We start from the raw sequence: 23,015 nt of genomic DNA on the forward strand, positions 1-23,015 counted from the left end.
TTGCCCGGTCCGCTCTTAGCCAATCAAACGCCTCTAAAAGCTATAAGCGCTGAATCATTCCTTTGGCCAAGGCTCTCGACGCCATCTTGTCAGGTTTTCGTTCTGTCTCGTCATACGCTTTTTTTGGCTATTAAGCGTGTTCATTTGGCCTTATTTTGCTGCATGTGGCTTGTGTTTATTGCATTCTTACATTCTGTGTACTCGTTTCGACTCGGCCCCCTCGATTCGTTCGTTTTTTTCTACCTCTAAGTCGATCCTGTCTTTCCTTTCTCCGTTGGGGATCGGATTTTCGCTGGGTGCCTACGCGCGGGTACCATGCTTCGTATGCCATCCTACGAATGTTTTTGTCTTTAACCCTCTGACACTGCATCTCGCTGCAGCCAGCTGACTGGAAACCCTCGTTGTAACAAATTACATTCTGTCTACAGTCTAGTGAAGCACTTAACACCTATGACATTCTGTCTAGTGAAGCACTTAACATGTATGACATTCTGTCTAGTGAAGCACTTAACAGGTATGGCATTCTGTCTAGTGAAGCACTTAACAGGTATGACATTCTGTCTAGTGAAGCACTTAACAGGTATGACATTCTGTCTAGTGAAGCACTTAACAGGTATGACATTCTGTCTAGTGATGCACTTAACAGGTATGACATTCTGTCTAGTGATGCACTTAACAGGTATGACATTCTGTCCAGTGATGCAAGTAACATGTATGACATTCTGTCTAGTGAAACACTTAACAGGTATGACATTCTGTCCAGTGATGCAAGTAACATGTATGACATTCTGTCTAGTGAAGCACTTAACAGGTATGACATTCTGTCTAGTGATGCACTTAACAGGTATGACATTCTGTCTAGTGATGCACTTAACAGGTATGACATTCTGTCTAGTGAAGCACTTAACAGGTATGACATTCTGTCTAGTGAAGCACTTAACAGGTATGATATTCTGTCTAGAGACGCACTTAACAGGTATGGCATTCTGTCTAGTGAAACACTTAACAGGTATGACATTCTGTCTAGTGAAGCACTTAACAGGTATGACATTCTGCCTAGTGAAACACTTAACAGGTATGACATTCTGCTAGTGAAGCACTTAACACCTATGACATTCTGTCTAGTGAAGCACTTAACATGTATGACATTCTGCTAGTGAAACACTTAACATGTATGACATTCTGCTAGTGAAACACTTAACAGGTATGACATTCTGCCTAGTGAAACACTTAACAGGTATGACATTCTGCTAGTGAAACACTTAACAGGTATGACATTCTGCTAGTGAAACACTTAACATGTATGACATTCTGTCCAGTGATGCACTTAACAGGTATGACATTCTGTCTAGTGAAACACTTAACAGGTATGACATTCTGTCCAGTGAAGCACTTAACATGTATGACATTCTGTCTAGTGAAGCACTTAACAGGTATGACATTCTGTCTAGTGATGCACTTAACAGGTATGACATTCTGTCTAGTGAAGCACTTAACAGGTATGACATTCTGTCCTAGTGAAAGCACTTAACAGGTATGACATTCTGTCTAGTGAAGCACTTAACAGGTATGACATTCTGTCTAGTGAAGCACTTAACAGGTATGACATTCTGTCTAGTGAAGCACTTAACAGGTATGACATTCTGTCTAGTGAAGCACTTAACAGGTATGACATTCTGTCTAGTGAAGCACTTAACAGGTATGACATTCTGTCTAGTGAAGCACTTAACAGGTATGACATTCTGTCTAGTGAAGCACTTAACAGGTATGACATTCTGTCTAGTGAAGCACTTAACAGGTATGACATTCTGTCTAGTGATGCACTTAACAGGTATGACATTCTGTCTAGTGATGCACTTAACAGGTATGACATTCTGTCTAGTGAAGCACTTAACAGGTATGACATTCTGCCTAGTGATGCAAGTAACAGGTATGAGGTATGACATTCTGTCCATTGTCACAGCTAACAGGTATCCATGACATTCTGTCTAATGATGCGCTTAACATGTATGACAGGACTTTGCCCAACTCACAGTTCCACCCGGCACTTCCACAGTAAACTGCCCTCACAAACCAATCAAACCAAAGCACAAACAGAACCTTTCACAACAAAGGAGCGGCGCAAACAAACAAACTAACAAAGGACTTCTCTGCAAAGACTTGTACGTTTATATGTATTTGACTGTGCTTTCATATCTGTGAAACTGCGTGTTTGGTGCATACCTGTAATGCATGTGTGGGTGTATGTGTGAATGTGTGTCTTCATGTTTTACATTTATTTGCTTATTTATCATCATTGTTGTCTTATTTATTTAATTATTTATTTATTATTATTATTATTATTTTATTATTATTTTCATAACTACTACCTTTTTTTATATCATAATTATTATTTATTTATTTATTTATGTAAGCTTATCTTTTTTTTCTTCTTTTTTTTTTTTTTCCTCAAGGCCTGACTAAGCGCGTTGGGTTACGCTGCTGGTCAGGCATCTGCCTGGCAGATGTGGTGTAGCGTATGTGGATTTGCCTGAACGCAGTGACGCCTCCTTGAGCTACTGAAACTGAAACTGAAACTGCAAAGACAAACACATTCCAGTGTACCCACTTGCAGTGTGTGGTGTTAATGACAGGTGTCTTTGGAACGCTCTTCTTCTCAAAGTCGTCCGTATAGAACTCTGACAGACTGAAGTTCACATAGCCTTCGATGTTGCCGTCATTGTAGCCGTAGCGATACACCAGTTTGGGGATGAACTCCGATGTGAATGCGATGATTGCCGCCTGCAAAAAAGCAGCAGGATTAACATCAATAACCTTCCTTCGGTCCAGACCATGAATATCTTTATTTGTAGAAAGTACACTGTTTCAGTAAAAATGTCAAAAGTCTAGCATTCCAAACTTTGCTGGATTCCTTAATCAAAAACCAAATATTGTAAAGTCATGCAATGCTTGAGTAAGAAACGTTTAACACATTTAAGATAAGATAAGATAAGAATAACTTTATTATCTCCAACTGGAGAAATTTGGTCAGGTGCATTATCACAACATAGACAAGTAAACAACATGGGGACCATAACTGTAAAAGCCAACAAACAGCCCCAACAAATATTACGAAGATACAAATGTAAAAAATATCACATACATCGTTTCATACATACATCCACACACTGCAGGTAATAACTAGTATTCTTAATGTAAAAACAGAAAGAATTAAGAAACATTATTTGAATATAATTATAAACATAGCCTACTATACTGCACATTGATTATAATAGACAGATAAGATAAGAATAAAGATGAATTGCGGAAAACCACAACCAGATAATCAGCACACACCCGCACCGCACCCCCCCACCCCACCCCACACACGCGGATAACTTGATTAAACAAGAGTAATAAACATATGTTCTCAAATAAAAGCATTTCACATATTCGCTTTTAAAAACATTGCAATTACTTATTACATCGTAATTATTAAACAGAAATATATTTAGAATATGGACGTTAGCATTAGACATATTCATTGTACATTCATCCTGCATATTGCACATTATTCTTCCTACATATTGCACATTCATTATAACCAATTGTCACGTTTTAAGATCAGTAAACACACACACACACACACACACACACACACACACACACACACACACCACAACTAAAACAAGGTACAGCCTATTATGCACGGACTTTCACACGTCTCACATGAGAGTGCACGCGCGCACGCAATCATTTTGCTCCATTGTGTATATAAAAGAATCTTTCTGGAACAGTTAACAACACATTTTGCTCCATTGTGTATATAAAAGAATCTTTCTGGAACAGTTAACAACACATTTTGCTCCATTGTGTATATAAAAGAATCTTTCTGGAACAGTTAACAACACATTTTGCTCCATTGTGTATATAAAAGAATCTTTCTGGAACAGTTAACAACACATTTTGCTCCATTGTGTATGCAACTGAATCTTTTTGGAAAACATAACATATTTAACACATCTTGCTCCACTGTGTATTTTACAGAATCTTTCTGGAACATATAACACATTTTGCTCCACTGAGTATGCAACAGAATCTTTATGGAAAATATATATATTTAACACATTTTGCTCCATTGTGTAAGCAACAATCTTTTTGGAACATTTAACACATTTTGCTCCATTGTGTATGCAACAAAATCTTTTTGGAAAATATATATATATCTTTAACACATTTTGCTCCACTGTGTATGCAACATAATCTTTTTGGAACATTTAACACATTTTGTTCCACTGTGTACCCAACAAAATCATTTTATCCCCTAAAGCAGTTGAAAATATGTTGCCAGTTTAAAACATTTCTAACTTCAAATCATCACTCACATTGGAAGCTACTGCAACTGTGGTGATGCCTCTCAGGATTCCAAACCAGATTCCTGAAAAAGCAAAGTAAAAGATTTCACAGACAAATTCTTTGTGACTGGAAAAATCTTTCTGTGTGTGTGTGCATATGTGTGTTTGGGAGGGGTTTTGGTTGATAATCTTTAACAATTCACTAAAGCAAAACTATCTTTGTAATTTAGATCTACTGATACACTGGCTCCTTTGTTCCGCAGATAACATGGTTCGTCTCTTGTGTTAGCTTGGTTGTTGTTGTTGTTGTTGTTGTTGTTGTTGTTGTTGTTGTTGTTGTTGTTGTTGTTGTTGTTGTTGTTGTTTTTCTAGGGACACACTATCCAGCTTCTTCTCCTCTTCTTCTGCGTTCACTCATATGCACACGAGTGGGCTTTTACGTGTATGACCGTTTTTACCCCGCCATGTAGGCAGCCATACTCCATTTTCGGGGGTGTGCATGCTGGGTATGTTCTTGTTTCCATAACCCACCGAACGCTGACATGGATTACAGGATCTTTAACGTGCGTATTTGATCTTCTGCTTGCATATACACACGAAGGGGGTTCAGGCACTAGCAGGTCTGCACATATGTTGACCTGGGAGATCGTAAAAATCTCCACCCTTTACCCACCAGGCGCCGTCACCGTGATTCGAACCCGGGACCCTCAGATTGACAGTCCAGCGCTTTAACCACTCGGCTATTGCACCCGTCACTATCCAGCTTCAGTGCTGGGCTTTCAGCAAATAAAAAACAAGAGAGGCAAGGCCTTCAAGACTCACTTGTGACTGAGAGTAAAACACACAAGCTTTTTATGTATTGAGTATAATTTCAAAATGTAATGTTTAAGGTGAGAAAGATCAGTTCAAAGCAAATTAAGTCCCCTAGCATAATTACAGAGTAATTTCCCTTTTTTACTATCTGCACCAAAAACGTTTGCAAAATAAATAAAACCTCCATGCTCAGCAAAAGAAGTTCCTGTTTGAACAAAAAATGATAATAATGACTGCTCTTGTTGTTGGGTCAGAATATCAGATCAAAGTGCCACGTTTAGAGAATACAAAAAATATAAATATAACAGTAAATGCAGTTTGCATATAATTAGGCTTCATTATTTATTTTTTTGTGCCCATCCCAGAGGTGCAATATTGTTTTAAACAAGATGACTGGAATTTTTCCTATGTTTATGCCTAATTTGGTGTCAACTGACAAAGTATTTGCAGAGAAAATGTCAATGTTAAAGTTTACCACAGACACACAGACACACACACACAGACACAGACAACCGAACACCGGGTTAAAACATAGACTCACTTTGTTTACACAAGTGAGTCAATAAAAACCACAACACTTGTCAAAAAAAACAAAGGAACTCAGAAGCATGTGAAATGTTGGAGAGTACTGTGCTTTGAAAACAGCCTGTAGGCGATCAAACACTGCACGTTCTCTGCAGATTTGGTGGGGCTGGAACAGAACAAGTCCATATGTATCTGTACAATGAGGGATTCGGCAAACAAGAAGCTACACAAAAGAATAAATTGCCACTGAGACAGCGCTGAAAATAAAGCAGCTAAAAAACAAAAAACAAAATAAAACAAAAAATGCATAGTGTCTGTCATATTTTCGGAACTCTGTCTCAGTCTTTAACCAGCTGACACACGCACACACACACACACACACACACACACACACACATACACACACATGCACACATATACACACACACACACACGCACACACACACACACACGCACATACACACACACACGCACACACACACAGGAAGTGACGAAACAGTGAAAACCGGAAACCAGCAAAATGAAGTATGAAGTCTTTTACATGGAACAAATATCATGACAGTGTCAAATCAATGACACACCGAATTATAACATAAGATAAGATAAGATAAGATAAGAATAACTTTATTATCTCCACCTGGAGAAATTTGGTCAGGTGCATTATCACAACATAGAGAAGTAAACAACATGGGGACCATAACTGTAAAAGCCAACAACATCCCCAACAAATATTACGAAGATACAAATGTAAAAAATATCACATACATCGTTTCATACATACATCCACACACTGCAGGTAATAACTAGTATTCTTAATGTAAAAACAGAAAGAATTAAGAAACATTATTTGAATATAATTATAAACATAGCCTACTATACTGCACATTGATTATAATAGACAGATAAGATAAGAATAAAGATGAATTGCGGAAAACCACAACCAGATAATCAGCACACACCCGCACCGCACCCCCCCACACCCCCACCCCACCCCACACACGCAGATAACTTGATCAAACAAGAGTAATAAACATATGTTCTCAAATAAAAGCATTTCACATATTCGCTTTTAAAAACATTGCAATTAATTATTACATCGTAATTATTAAACAGAAATATATTTAGAATATGGACGTTAGCATTAGACATATTCATTGTACATTCATCCTGCATATTGCACATTATTCTTCCTACATATTGCACATTCATTATAACCAATTGTCACGTTTTAAGCTCAGTAAACACACACACACACACACACACACACACACACACACACACACACACACACACACACACAAACACACACACACACACCACAACTAGAACAAGGTACAGCCTATCATGCACGGACTTTCACACGTCTCACATGAGAGTGCGCGCGCGCACACACACACACAGAGTTCTCAAGAATTTAAAAGGTGGATTGAACGTGGAATAAAAGTCTTCAGAGCTCTGGATTTCAACTTAAAAGTTCTGTAGCGTCGTCCTGATGGCAATAGCTCATAATACTTTGCTAAAATATGGGTGTCGTCAGTTGCTATCTGCCTGCTTTTTTTAACCACTCGACTTTCATACAGCTCTTGCATACTAGCTTGTTTCACTCCCACAATTTTACTGCATACACTCATGACATCGTTCAAAACACGCTTACTCCTCACTCCCAAACTTCCATACCAGCACATAAATGAAACTGTAAGCACAGACTCGATACAACATCGATAATAACTTTGAAGAATATTTGAATTTATACCAACACTTCTATGCTTCTGTAAACAAAAAATTCTAGATTGACATTTCTTATGAATGGAATCAACATTTCTGTCAAAAGTCAGCTTATTGTCTAAGATGGTCCCTAAATATCTATATTCATTTACCCTCTCCACTGTTTGACCATCAATAACAAGGTCAGCTACAGGCAAGGGGTCTTTCCGAAAATCTATTAACATTTCTTTTGTTTTCAATACGTTGAGATCCAGATAGTTTTTCTCACACCAGGAACAGAACCTTTTAATTTCACTGAAATAAATAGCATCAGAGTTGGACAGATCTTCAATTGCTGAATCATCAGAATATTTTATGACAGGAGTTTCCTCCGTGCCTCTGCAGTCATTATTCATTATGAATGAATGTGTGTGTGTGTGTTTTTGTGTGGGTTTTTTTTTTCGTTTGCAACGTGATGCACCAAATTGTGAAAAAAAAAAAGGGGGGGAAAAAAAGAAGAAAAAGAAGATATATGGGTTCTCCGTTGTCTGCATGCAACTGAGGCCCCACCTTTAAATCTCTCCTTACGAACGGCGAAAGAGACGACGTTAACAGCGTTTCATCCCAATTACCATCATCAAAATATTGCAAGCGGAACACTCTTATACTGAAGAGGTGAATGTTGACAAAGAAGACCACAGTTCTGACGACGGAAGCTAAAGGTTGGGTCATTCACACCCACTGGACATCCGAGGTGTCTGTGTAGAGGAGAAGAGAGGACTGGCCGTACTGAGTGAGTTAAAAAAACGAAAACAAAAAAAAACAAGAAAAAAAAACCCACCACACTACAAAACTTTCACAGAACACATGGGGCTCACCGATGTCCTGGGCCCTGGCAGCCAGCGGTCTCCTCCACTGAGTGACAAACTTGTAGGCGTCCAGTCGGATCTCGATGATGTTGTTGAGCAGAGCAAACAGAGGGGCCAGGGGGAAGGCCGCCACAAAGATCGTCACAAACCCGTACTGAATCACTGCACACAGTCACAGGCCAGACACAGGTATTACACAGATCGTCACAAACCTGTACTGAATCACTGCAAACAGTCGTCACAAACCTGTACTGAATCACTGCAGTCACAGGCCAGACACTGATATTACACAGATCGTCACAAACCTGTACTGAATCACTGCAAACAGTCACAGGCCAGACACTGATATTACACAGATCGTCACAAACCTGTAATGAATCACTGCAAACAGTCACAGGCCAGAAACAGATATTACACAGATCGTCACAAACCTGTACTGAATCACTGCAGTCACAGGCCAGACACAGATATTACACAGATCGTCACAAACCTGTACTGAATCACTGCAAACAGTCACAGGCCAGACACAGATATTACACAGATCGTCACAAACCTGTACTGAATCACTGCAAACAGTCACAGGCCAGACACAGATATTACACAGATCGTCACAAACCTGTACTGAATCACTGCACACAGTCACAGGCCAGACACTGATATTACACAGATCGTCACAAACCTGTACTGAATCACTGCAAACAGTCACAGGCCAGACACAGATATTACACAGATCGTCACAAACCTGTACTGAATCACTGCAAACAGTCACAGGCCAGACACTGATATTACACAGACCGTCACAAACCTGTACTGAATCACTGCAAACAGTCACGGGCCAGACACAGATATTACACAGATCGTCACAAACCTGTACTGAATCACTGCAAACAGTCACGGGCCTGACACAGGTATTACACAGATCGTCACAAACCTGTACTGAATCACTGCAAACAGTCACAGGCCTGACACAGATATTACACAGATCGTCACAAACCTGTACTGAATCACTGCAAACAGTCACAGGCCAGACACAGATATTACACAGATCGTCACAAACCTGTACTGAATCACTGCAAACAGTCACGGGCCAGACACAGATATTACACAGATCGTCACAAACCTGTACTGAATCACTGCAAACAGTCACGGGCCAGACATTGATATCACAACAACATCACCACCAAACCCTTAAACACCCATGTCACCAACTGCCTCCTAAAAAAACAACAACAAAAACCAGAGGGGCAAGGGGGAAGGCCGCCACAAAGATCGTCACAAACCCGTAATGAATCACTGGAAACGTCACGGGCCACCAAACACTGATATTACAACAACAACAAGAAGCCCCTAAACATCCATGTTTCCAACTGCCACCTAAAAAAACCATCACTGCTGTTAAAAAGACATCATTTTTGCAACAAACCCCTAAACATCCATAATGTTTCCAACTGCCACTGCTTTCAAAAAGACATCATTTTTGCAGCTGAATTAAAGTCTGGAACCTAAAAAGCATACCTTTTGCAACTCTTGCAAAATTTCAAACGTACAACTTCTGCAAATGCTAAGAAAAAATCCATATACATTAAATTTCTACACCAACCCCCACGCCCTTCCCCCCAAAAATCCATAACTCAAGCAACCATCACAAAAATTCATTTGAATTTAAAAACATAAGTTTTGCATCTACCCCCCAAAAATCAATTTCTACTATCAAATAAAAACTTCATAATAAAAAAAACAATAATAATAATAATAAAAAAAAATATATATATATATATAAGCATAACATTTAACATCTGTCACCAAAATTAAGTTGCATAAATAAAGATTTTTTTTTTTTAAACATAACTTTTTCAGGTCACAAAAAAAAAAAAAAAAAAAAATCACACACACGGGACGGGAGGGGAGGGGAGGGGAGGGCAGGAGGGAGGAGGGAGGGCCAACGGCACACTGACCCATCTCCAGGTACTCGTCAAACAGTCCCAGGTCGGGCATTTCAGCCATGTTGTAGTCGTTCTCCCAGATCGCCAACTTCTTGTTCTCCTTCTCCTCCTTGACGCGCCGGGACTTGATCCAGTTCATAATTTTTCTGCACACACACACACCACAGGGTAGCAAGGGCATGGGAATATGAACACCCCAAACCAGCTGATTTCTACAGTCCATTTACTGCTGTATGCTAGTCTTTCCTTCACAGGCAACAAGAGCATCAAAACCCAAAACCCAAAACCAGCTGATTTCTACAGTTGAGAACCCAGCACCACAAACCAGCTGATTTCTACAGTCGAGAACCCAGCACTACAAACCAGCTGATTTCTTCAGTTGAGAACCCAGCACTACAAACCAGCTGATTCCTACAGTCGAGAACCCAGCACTACAAACCAGCTGATTCCTACAGTCGAGAACCCAGCACTACAAACCAGCTGATTTCTACAGTCTTCAGTCGAGAACCCAGCATCACAAACCAGCTGATTTCTACAGTCTTCAGTCGAGAACCCAGCATCACAAACCAGCTGATTTCTACAGTCGAGAACCCAGCACCACCAATCAGCTGATTTCTACAGTCGAGAACCCAGCACCACCAATCAGCTGATTTCTACAGTCGAGAACCAAGTACCACAAACCAGCTGATTTCTACAGTCTTCAGTCAAGAACCCAGCATCACAAACCAGCTGATTTCTACAGTCAAGAACCCAGTACCACAAACCAGCTGATTTCTACAGTCGAGAACCCAGCACCACAAATCAGCTGATTTCTACAGTCTTCAGTCAAGAACCCAGCACTACAAACCAGCTGATTTCTACAGTCTTCAGTCGAGAACCCAGCATCACAAACCAGCTGATTTCTACAGTCAAGAACCCAGTACCACAAACCAGCTGATTTCTACAGTCAAGAACCCAGCACCACAAACCAGCTGATTTCTACAGTCTTCAGTCAAGAACCCAGCACCACAAACCAGCTGATTTCTACAGTCAAGAACCCAGTACCACAAACCAGCTGATTTCTACAGTCTTCAGTCGAGAACCCAGCACCACAAACCAGCTGATTTCTACAGTCTTCAGTCGAGAACCCACCACCACAAACCAGCTGATTTCTACAGTCTTCAGTCGAGAACCCAGCACTACAAACCAGCTGATTTCTACAGTCTTCAGTCGAGAACCCACCACCACAAACCAGCTGATTTCTACAGTCTTCAGTCGAGAACCCAGCACTACAAACCAGCTGATTTCTACAGTCTTCAGTCGAGAACCCAGCACCACAAACCAGCTGATTTCTACAGTCTTCAGTCGAGAACCCAAAACCACAAACCAGCTGATTTCTACAGTCTTCAGTCGAGAACCCAGCACCACAAACCAGCTGATTTCTACAGTCTTCAGTCGAGAACCCAGCACCACAAACCAGCTGATTTCTACAGTCGAGAACCCAGCACCACAAACCAGCTGATTTCTACAGTCTTCAGTCGAGAACCCAGCATCACAAACCAGCTGATTTCTACAGTCAAGAACCCAATACCACAAACCAGCTGATTTCTACAGTCGAGAACCCAGCACCACAAACCAGCTGATTTCTACAGTTGAGAACCCAGAACCACAAACCAGCTGATTTCTACAGTCTTCAGTCGAGAACCCAGCACTACAAACCAGCTGATTTCTAGAGTCGAGAACCCAGCACCACAAACCAGCTGATATCTACAGTCTTCAGTCGAGAACCCAGAACCACAAACCAGCTGATATCTACAGTCTTCAGTCGAGAACCCACCACCACAAACCAGCTGATATCTACAGTCTTCAGTCGAGAACCCAGAACCACAAACCAGCTGATTTCTACAGTCGAGAACCCAGCACCACAAACCAGCTGATTTCTACAGTCGAGAACCCAGCACCACAAACCAGCTGATTTCTACAGTCTTCAGTCGAGAACCCAGCACCACAAACCAGCTGATTTCTACAGTCTTCAGTCGAGAACCCAGCACCACAAACCAGCTGATTTCTACAGTCTTCAGTCGAGAACCCAGCACCACAAACCAGCTGATTTCTACAGTCTTCAGTCGAGAACCTAGCACCACAAACCAGCTGATTTCTACAGTCGAGAACCCAGCACCACAAACCAGCTGATTTCTACAGTCGAGAACCTAGCACCACAAACCAGCTGATTTCTACAGTCGAGAACCCAGCACCACAAACCAGCTGATTTCTACAGTCGAGAACCCAGCATCACAAACCAGCTGATTTCTACAGTCTTCAGTCGAGAACCCAGCACCACAAACCAGCTGATTTCTACAGTCTTCAGTCGAGAACCCAGCACCACAAACCAGCTGATTTCTACAGTCTTCAGTCGAGAACCCAGCACTACAAACCAGCTGATTTCTACAGTCTTCAGTCGAGAACCCAGCACCACAAACCAGCTGATTTCTACAGTCTTCAGTCAAGCACCCAGCACCACAAACCAGCTGATTTCTACAGTCTTCAGTCGAGAACCCAGCACTACAAACCAGCTGATTACTACAGTCTTCAGTCAAGAACCCAGCACCACAAACCAGCTGATTACTACAGTCTTCAGTCAAGAACCCAGCACCACAAACCAGCTGATTTCTACAGTCTTCAGTCGAGAACCCAGCACCACAAACCAGCTGATTTCTACAGTCTTCAGTCAAGAACCCAGCACCACAAACCAGCTGATTTCTACAGTCTTCAGTCAAGCACCCAGCACCACAAACCAGCTGATTTCTACAGTCTTCAGTCGAGAACCCAGCACCACAAACCAGCTGATTTCTACAGTCTTCAGTCAAGCACCCAGCACCACAAACCAGCTGATTTCTACAGTCAGTTTACTGCTGTGCAGTAAGAAGGAAAGAGGCAGAATGGTTGAGATGCTCTTCTGCCAATACAGAGTCTGTGAGGGTCTGGGTTCGAATCCCGCTCTCACTCTTTCTCCCAAGTTTGACTGGGATGATCGAACTGAGCGTCTAGTCGTTTGGATGAGACTATAAACCGAGGCCCCATGTGCAGCATGCACTTCGCACACTGAAAATGAACCCATGGCAAAAAAGAGTGTTGTCCTCTGGCAAAATTCTGTAGAAGAAATCCACTCAGATATGTACATAAACATATATATATATATATATATATATATGCATGCACTCAAGGCCTGACTACACACACTGGGTTAAGCTGCTGGTCAGGCATCTGCCTAGTTTGAGTTCAAACAGAGGTGTGAGAACTTGGACCATATCCTAATGGTACTGTGTACTGCTATTTACAGAACAGAAGCAATGGACTGACTGAGCAAAGATGGAGAGATCTTGGGGGCCGTGAGAAGCATGACTGATTAACTGTCTAAAAACAGGTACAGAAATTCACTGGTGTGATGCGTGTGTGTGACTCTTGTCAGCATATGCATTCAATGTATTTTTTACTGGGGTAAGTGAGATGAAAAACTCATGCCTGGCTTACTAGTAGTCTTTTCACAGGTACAGAAATTCACTGCAGTGACATGTGTGTGCCTGTGTGTCTGCAAGAGCGTTCAAGACATTTTCTGTTGGAAACTACAGAAACAATACTGGTTTACAGTCTATACACAGGTACAGAAAATTCACTGCAGTGATATGTGTGTATGCCTGTGTGTCTGGAAGTGTACAAGACATTCTTAAAAAAAACAACTTGTTCTTATTCAGTTCACATGTACAAGTGTTAGGCAATCACATTCATTTGTCCTTTTTTTTTTTCTTTTTTTTTCTTTTTTTTTTTTAATATTAACAAAGATGATACTACATTTGATACTACATTTAAGGGGAAGGGGGTGTAAAGCGTTCCAAGACATTTTTTTGTTGGGGTCAGTGAGATTCCTTCTTATTCTTCTTCATTCATGGGCTGCAACTCCCACGTTCACTCGTATGTACACGAGTGGGCTTTTACGTGTATAACCATTTTTACCCCACCATGTGGGCAGTCATACTACATTTTCAGGAGCGTGCATGCTGGGTATGTTCTTGTTTCCATAACCCACCAAACGTGACATAGATTACAGGATCTTTAACATGCGTATTTGATCTTCTGCTGGCGTGCACACATGAAGGGGGTTCAAGCACTAGGTCTGCACATATGCTGACCTGGGAGATCGGAAAAATCTCCACCCTTTACCTACCAGGCGTCATTACCGAGATTCGAACACGGGACCCTCAGACTGAAAGTCCAATATTTTAACCACTTGGCTATTGCGCCTGTCAGTGAGATTCCAAACTCATGCCTGGCTTGCCGTCTGTGCGCAGGTACAGGAGTTCACTGCACTGTTCCAGGGACTTACGGAATGAACAGTTCCTTGGAGTTGTTGAAGGTCTGCTTGCCCACCATGATGATCATCAGCTGGATCAGCAGCTCAATCAGGCAGCCCGATGGGTCGCACTGCATTACACACACACACACACACACACACACACACACACACACACACACACACACAAAACACACACACACACACACACTCAAACAAACACACACACACAACACACACATACATAACACATACACACAACACACATGCATACACACACATTCAAACACACACACACACACACACACACACACACACACACACAATTGTTCTTTACACTGTTGTAGGTTAATACTTGTTGATATACATATACATATTCTCCCTCCCATGACACCTCATTCAATACACACCACAGTCTCTTTAGACTTTTTCTTTTAATAATCTACCTTTCCTCTGATACATAAAATGAACACTTTTTTACACTAATATTCACATGCTCTCCCTTTCCTTTATCCACTACTTTACTCCTTTCCGTCTAAAAACACTTATAGTGAATAGACGTTAAACTGAAGAAAACACACACACACACACACACACACACACACACACACCAATGCAATGCCATGTTGACACAATGCATTTGAATACAATCAGCAGTAATTACTGTGCAATGGTCATTGTGAAATATGTATTGAGAGAGAACCCAAGGCAAAGGAAAAAAAATAAAAATAAAAATAAAAAAATAACACTACACACAGACAAAAAAATATGATACAACCCGACACAGAGAAGCACAGTTAAAACTGAAAGATGTTCTTACATTACACATCAATGTGTGCATGCAAAACTACCTGTATCTGCTGAGTGTGTGCTCATAAGTAGGCATGTGCACAAGCAGAAGAGGAGAGGAGTATTCCTAAAAACACATTATAAAGATCACATTCACAGAATTCCCAACACCCAAACTGAACTCACCTCTTCCTGCCTCTCACCGTTGATGTTGCGGTTGTAGTCCCCTGGGCGACCAGTGAACCTGAAACACAACACACGTTTTGAGTGGGTCCTCTGCAGCAGCCGGCTTTGCTGTGCTTCTCGTCCACCCTTGAGCCTTCAGGTGGATCCCTCACTGGTGTGACTACCAACTGAATGCGTTCTTCTCCTGATACTGTAGTATGACTACCAACTGAATGCGTTCTTCTCCTGAGTATGACTACCAACTGAATGCGTTCTTCTCCTGAGTATGACTACCAACTGAATGCGTTCTTCTCCCGAGTATGACTACCAACTGAATGCGTTCTTCTCCCGAGTATGACTACCAACTGAATGCGTTCTTCTCCTGAATATGACTACCAACTGAATGCGTTCTTCTCCTGAGTATGACTACCAACTGAATGCGTTCTTCTCCTGAGTATGACTACCAACTGAATGCGTTCTTCTCCTGAATATGACTACCAACTGAATGCGTTCTTCTCCTGAGTATGACTACCAACTGAATGCGTTCTTCTCCTGATACTGTAGTATGACTACCAACTGAATGCGTTCTTCTCCTGAGTATGACTACCAACTGAATGCATTCTTCTCCTGCGTATGACTGCCAACTGAATGCATTCTTCTCCTGATACTGTAGTGTGACTACCAACTGAATGCGTTTTCTCCTGCGTATGACTACCAACTGAATGCGTTCTTCTCCTGTGTATGACTACCAACTGAATGCATTTTCTCCCAAGTATGACTACCAACTGAATGCATTCTTCTCCTGCGTATGACTACCAACTGAATGCGTTCTTCTCCTGTGCGTGACTACCAACTGAATGCATTTTCTCCCGAGTATGACTACCAACTGAACGCGTTCTTCTCCTGAGTATGACTACCAACTGAATGCGTTCTTCTCCTGAGTATGACTACCAACTGAATGCGTTCTTCTCCTGCGTATGACTGCCAACTGAATGCGTTCTTCTCCTGCATATGACTGCCAGCTGAATGCGTTCTTCTCCTGAGTATGACTACTAAATGATTGCGTTCTTCTCCTGCATATGACTACCAACTGAATGCATTCTTCTCCTGCGTAAGACTACCAACTGAATGCGTTCTTCTCCTGAGTATGACTACCAACTGAATGCGTTCTTCTCCTGAGTATGACTACCAACTGAATGCGTTCTCCTGAGTATGACTACCAACTGAATGCGTTCTTCTCCTGCGTATGACTACCAACTGAATGCGTTCTTCTCCTGATACTGTAGTGTGACTACCAACTGAATGCATTCTTCTCCTGATACTGTAGTATGACTACCAACTGAATGCGTTCTTCTCCTGATACTGTAGTGTGACTACCAACTGAATGCATTCTTCTCCTGATACTGTAGTGTGACTACCAACTGAATGCGTTCTTCTCCTGATACTGTAGTATGACTACCAATGGTATGCATTCTTATCCAGATATTGTAGTATGACTACCAACTTAACGAATTCTTCTCCTGATACTGAGTTCCACGACTATCAAAGGCTTAGTCTATGGAGCTCCAAAGAATCTCATCATGTGTCTGAGGCTTTCTGTTTGTTTCTTTGTTTTGTTTTTTCTTCTTGTTGCTGCTGGTGCCATCATATATACCATTTCAGTGGCATTACTCCCACACAACAACTCTTTCCGAGCCCCTGATATGGTTGCACTTTTCAAACACACGCGCACACAGACACAACAGTGCACACACACACACACACTTCCCACTTACTTTCCTTTGAAGAAAGCGATGTAAAAGAGAGAAGAGTAGTGGTTGACGAACTGGAACAGGAACATCTTCAAGGTGAAACTGTCCTCCCACTCGGTCTGTGTCCGATGGGTTTCTGGAAAGTTGTGTTTTGTGAACACCAGTGAGGAGCTATCCATGACAGCAGCACCTTCACGTTCAATCCTTTCTCTCTGCGCTCAAGCTACGTACAGGAGACAACTCAAAGAGACGAGCGTCTAATCACTGACTGAATATTATCCAGTCAGATGACCAGGATCTAATTCTGTCCTGTTTATCTATCCCATTTACTCTGCTAACACTGCAAACACATGGTGAACCCTTTACATGCAATGTACAAAATTAAGCATCAGCTTCGCTGCAATACATGAAGATTTTGTCTTTAAAATAATGTATATCACTACAGCAGATAAGAACTCTCTTAAACTCATCTTTCCAAGCACCCTTGGACAGATAGACAGATAGATAGATAGAGAAATATATTTCAACAAGGTTCATATCCAACCAAATCTGTGGGAACATAATCCATCTTCAAGGTTTCTAAAATGAAAAGTGTTTAGAAGAGAACAAATCATGTACCCACTCAAAACCGTTCCAACCCAAAACACACATACACATATTAACATTTGACAATATTTGTCATTCACAATAAGTCCAGCATCATTCACAAGGAAAAAAGTCAAAAGAAAGAAACGCATGGGAAAAAAAGTGTAAAATATCGCTTACCGAAGTCTGTCAAAACCCGGGCCAGAATCAAGTAAATCTGGAAACAAAAAACAAAAACAAAAACTGAGGGTCCCGGGTTAGAATCACGGTGACAGCGCCTGGTGGGTAAAGGGTGGAGATTTTTACGATCTCCCAGGTCAACATATGTGCAGACCTGCTAGTGCCTGAACCCCCTTCGTGTGTATATGCAAGCAGAAGATCAAATACGCACGTTAAAGATCCTGTAATCCATGTCAGTGTTCGGTGGGTTATGGAAACAAGAACATACCCAGCATGCACCCCCCCGAAAACGGAGTATGGCTGCCTACATGGCGGGGTAAAAATGGTCATACACGTAAAAGCCCACTCGTGTGCATACGAGTGAACGCAGAAGAAGAAAAAAAACAAAAACAAAAAAAAACAACAATAAAACACAGGATGAGACGATAAACCGAGGTCCCGTGCGCAGCATGCACTTAGCGCACATAAAAGAACCCACGGTAACAAAAGGGTTGTTCCTGGCAAAATTCTGTAGAAAAATCCACTGCGATAGGAAAAACAAATAAAACTGCAAGCAGGAAAAAATTTTTTTAAATGGGTGGCGCTGTAGTGTAGCGACATGCTCTCCCTGGGGAGAGCAGCCCGAATTTCACACAGAGAAATCTGTTGTGATAAAAAGAAATACAAATACAAATACACTATGTCAGAACATGTCAACATTTTTTCTCCACATTCCCCTTTGGTACAAAGCTTACCCACACTGTTCTTTTCTTATCTGATGCTGGTTTTTTTTCCAATCACATAAATTCATTTCTGCTCTTCTTAATCTGTGTGCAATGGCATGCAAACATGAACAGTGATCAGTGACACATGTGTGTGTGCCTGTGTGTCTGCAATTAACAACATTTTTCTCCTTCCAAGCAGTCAAAATGTCTCAAATAAACATCTGTGAATCTAACATTTACAACAACCAAAAAAAAACCAAAAAAAAAACCGTAATGAAAAAATAATACACAGGGGAAAAAAAGTAAATTCTGAAACAAGGTACACACAACATTACAGAATTCTGAAAGTTATAACAAGAAAGATCAACCCTCTTTAGACCTCAGTGTCAAAAATAACCATTTTGCTCACAGACACAGACACACACAGACACAGACACACAAACACTTTGTCTGGAGTGAGTTTAGGGTGGAGACTTTCCCAGTTTCCCCAAGTCAACAAACATTTTTAGACTGGCTGTTTGCCTGAACCCCCTCCGTTAGTAGACACATGCAGAGGATCAAATATGCATGTTAAAGATCCTGCAATTCATGCCCCACCCCCCATCTCCACCAACCCAGCACTGCCCTACTCCACCCCCCTTGCACTGTGACCCTTCCCCCGCCCCCCATCAATCCAGCACACACGCCCCCACTCCACCCCACCACCCAAAAGCACTCCACCCCACCACCCACAAGCACTCCCCTCCATCCTCTTAAGCACTCCCCTCCACCCCTCCTATTCAGCAGTCCCCCCCCTCCACCCTCTTATACAGCACTCCCCTCCACCCTCTTATACAGCACTCCCCCCCACCCCTAAGCACTCACTCTCCTCCCCCCCCACCACCCACAACCACTCCCCTCCACCCTCTCATCCAGCACTCGACCCTCCACCCCACCACCCCTAAGCACTCACCCCCCCCCCACCTGCTCCACCCATAAGCACCCCCCCTCCACACACACACACACACACACACCACCACACCCTCAACCCCTCCACCCACAAGCATCCCTCTACACCCTCCCCTCCACCCCCCCCCCCCCCCACACACACACACACACACCCTCCTCCTAACTACCACTCCCGCACCTTTCAAAAACGCCTCATCCCTCACCCCCACCCAACCCCACCCCTACACCCATCCCAGACCTCCTCTCGTCCCAAGCCAACCCCTCCGTCCCCTCCCACGTCACACGTGACGTGACGTCACCTTGCCGAGGATGATGATGCACAGCAGGTTGATGCAGGCAGCAGTGATGGAGGTGATAGTGGAGGACCACTGGCTGATCTCCTCCTGATTCACGGCGAACAGGAGGGCTGACACCGTCATGCGGTACACGATCACGCCAAACACCGCCGCCAGCACGATGCACAGCTGTCGGTCGGGGGACAGAGAAAAGGATTACAATAAATATTTTTAAAAATTCTTAAAAGTGGGTATGGAGAATGAGAATGGAATGGAACAGAAATACTGGGTTTTGTTGTTGTTTTGGGGAGGTGGGGTGGAGGGGGAGGGGGTCATGGGGGGGTTGGGGTGGGCTGTGTTGTGGTGTGTGTGTGTTGTGTTTGGTGTGGTGTGGTGCTGTATTGTGTGTGTGTGTGTGTGTGTGGTGTACGTGTTGTGTTGTGTTGTGTTGTGTTGCGTTGCGTTGCGCTGTGCTGTGCTGTGCTGTGATGTTATAGTGTGGTGTAGTGTGGTGTGGTGTGGTGTGTGTGTGTAGTGTGTGTGTGTGGTGTGGTGTCCAACAACTTCTGCTATTCCAACTACTACCACAACAACTACTGTTTCTCTGAATACTTGAAATAACTTCTCCTATTCCAACTACTGCAACAACTACTGCTGCTCTAACTGCTACTCCAACTACTACAACAACTACTGCTACTCTAACTGCTACTCCAACTACTACTACAGCCACAATTACTGCTACAACTGCTACACACTCTCACCATAAACACAACGACGCCGAGAGACGACAGGTAGCGCACCACACGACTGGCCAAGCCCAGGTACGGTTCTTCCGTCTGCAACACCACCGACAAAACAGAGTGTTTGAAACCACGCCTGTTCAAAACAGTCACACAATGCTCTTTGTAAATACAAACAACGCTTTTTTTTTTTTTTTGCTTTTTTTGTTTAAATATATAAATCCAGAAATTTCACACACTGAAATAAACCAATAAAACAATATACATTGCACCATGCAGTCTTTAAATATCATCTGATGTCTTTTTTTTTCCAGAAAAAAATTTTCCACGAAAAGAACAAAGATGCAAAAGCATTCATCTCCGTAAAAAACATAAAAGATTTACATCCAAGTGTTTATCTGTCCAGGTGCAGAAGTAAATTCCATGAAGCAAGCCTCATGCACATTTGAATGAATGAATAAATATAACAAATGAATAAACAGATAGACAGATAGATAAACAAAAGAAATAAAAACAATGAAAATAAATATATGTATGTAAAAGTAATAACAATGTTCACCAAATTATGTAATATTTCATTTTGGATTATCTAATGGGGTGTTAACATTCTAAATACACACACACACACACACACACACACACACACACACACACACACACACACACACACACACACACACACACACACACACACATTATAGGGATCAAGCCGGACCCCTGATAACTACAAGCAACCTGAAGTTTCGCGTCCACTTTTCAGTCAAGCAATGCACTTTGCTCACACTCAAAATCACTTTTGGTGCCAACACCACAACATTCCAGAGCTTTTGTACTCTGCTCACATTTCTACACAAGCTTAGAAATACCCAGAAGGTTGTTGTACACTGGCTGACAGCAGTAACTACCAATTAAGTACAGGATTTCTTTGTTGTACACTGGCTGACAGCAGTAACTACCAACTCAAGTACAGGATTTCTTTGTTGTACACTGGCTGACAGCAGTAACTACCAATTAAGTACAGGATTTCTTTGTTGTACACTGGCTGACAGCAGTAACTACCAACTTAAGTACAGGATTTCTTTGTTGTACACTGGCTGACAGCAGTAACTACCAACTAAAGTACAGGATTTCTTTGTTGTACACTGGCTGACAGCAGTAACTACCAACTAAAGTACAGGATTTCTTTGTTGTACACTGGCTGACAGCAGTAACTACCAATTAAGTACAGGATTTCTTTGTTGTACACTGGCTGACAGCAGTAACTACCAATTAAAGTACAGGATTTCTTTGTTGTACACTGGCTGACAGCAGTAACTACCAACTAAAGTACAGGATTTCTTTGTTGTACACTGGCTAACAGCAGTAACTACCAACTAAAGTACAGGATTTCTTTGTTGTACACTGGCTGACAGCAGTAACTACCAATTTAAGTACAGGATTTCTTTGTTGTACACTGGCTGACAGCAGTAACTACCAATTAAAGTACAGGATTTCTATTTGTATTTGTATCTGTATTTTTTTTTAAATCACAACAGATTTCTCTGTGTGAAATTCAAGCTGCTCTCCCCAGGGAGAGTGCATCGCTGCACTAGAGCGCCACCCTTTTTTTTTTTTTTTTCCCTGTGCGCAGTTTTATTTGTTTTTCCTATCGCAATGGATTTTTCTACGGAATTTTGCCAGGAACAACCCTTTTGTTGCCGTGGGTTCTTTTACGTGCGCACATGGGACCTCGGTTTATCGTCTCATCCGAATGACTACCATCCAGACCACCACTCAGGGTATTGTGGAGGGGGAGAAAATATCGGCGGTCGAGCCGTGATTCGAACCAGCGTGCTCAGATTCTCTCACTTCCTAGGCGGACGCGTTACCTCTAGGCCATCACTCCACTATGCAGTTTACAGTAACTAGTCAAGGACATGCGTAGAGAGTCCTTCTCACCACCACCACCACACTAAATCTGGCAGCGGCAACAGTGTTTCTAACAGGACAGTGGACAGAAACGCACAGGCAAATACTTTTTTCTTTTTCTTTTTTGTAATGCACTGCAGAGTGTTGGAATGTTACTGCCAATGCACTGAAATCTACATCACTGTTGTGTACTGTGCTGTGCTGTACTTGGCTGCACTGTACTGTACTGTACTATGTTGAACTGCATTGGAATGTACTGATCTGTATCATACAGCCCTGTACCTTAATGAACAGTGCACTGTTAAACCATATACTCTGCTGTGCTGAACCGTGCTGTACTGTTCTATGCTATGGTATGCTATGCTGTGCTGTGCTATTCTCTGAACTGCTGCATACATTGTACTGCACTTTTCTTGTCACAATATTTGGAAAATGAGTGTATGCACTTTGAACGA

At 42.0% G+C, this 23,015-nt stretch overlaps 1 protein-coding gene across 3 annotated transcripts in view; it reads right to left on the reverse strand.

Moving 5' to 3' along the window:
• Positions 1-23,015, reverse strand: part of LOC143297792 (anoctamin-4-like) — a 108,236-nt gene that overhangs the window by 4,194 nt on the left and 81,027 nt on the right. For all 3 annotated transcript variants that reach the window (XM_076610288.1, XM_076610286.1, XM_076610287.1), the window contains 10 exons: positions 20,674-20,748; positions 19,937-20,101; positions 17,986-18,022; positions 17,245-17,356; positions 15,491-15,548; positions 14,549-14,646; positions 10,201-10,334; positions 8,255-8,407; positions 4,365-4,417; positions 2,609-2,781 (listed from right to left, as the gene is read on the reverse strand). In XM_076610288.1, the coding sequence (XP_076466403.1) occupies positions 2,609-2,781; positions 4,365-4,417; positions 8,255-8,407; positions 10,201-10,334; positions 14,549-14,646; positions 15,491-15,548; positions 17,245-17,356; positions 17,986-18,022; positions 19,937-20,101; positions 20,674-20,748 (1,058 nt within the window). The remainder of the gene's footprint in view (positions 1-2,608; positions 2,782-4,364; positions 4,418-8,254; positions 8,408-10,200; positions 10,335-14,548; positions 14,647-15,490; positions 15,549-17,244; positions 17,357-17,985; positions 18,023-19,936; positions 20,102-20,673; positions 20,749-23,015) is intronic.

The sequence above is a fragment of the Babylonia areolata genome, chromosome 23 (genome assembly GCF_041734735.1).
Source record: "Babylonia areolata isolate BAREFJ2019XMU chromosome 23, ASM4173473v1, whole genome shotgun sequence".
NCBI classification, from domain to species: domain Eukaryota; kingdom Metazoa; phylum Mollusca; class Gastropoda; order Neogastropoda; family Buccinidae; genus Babylonia; species Babylonia areolata.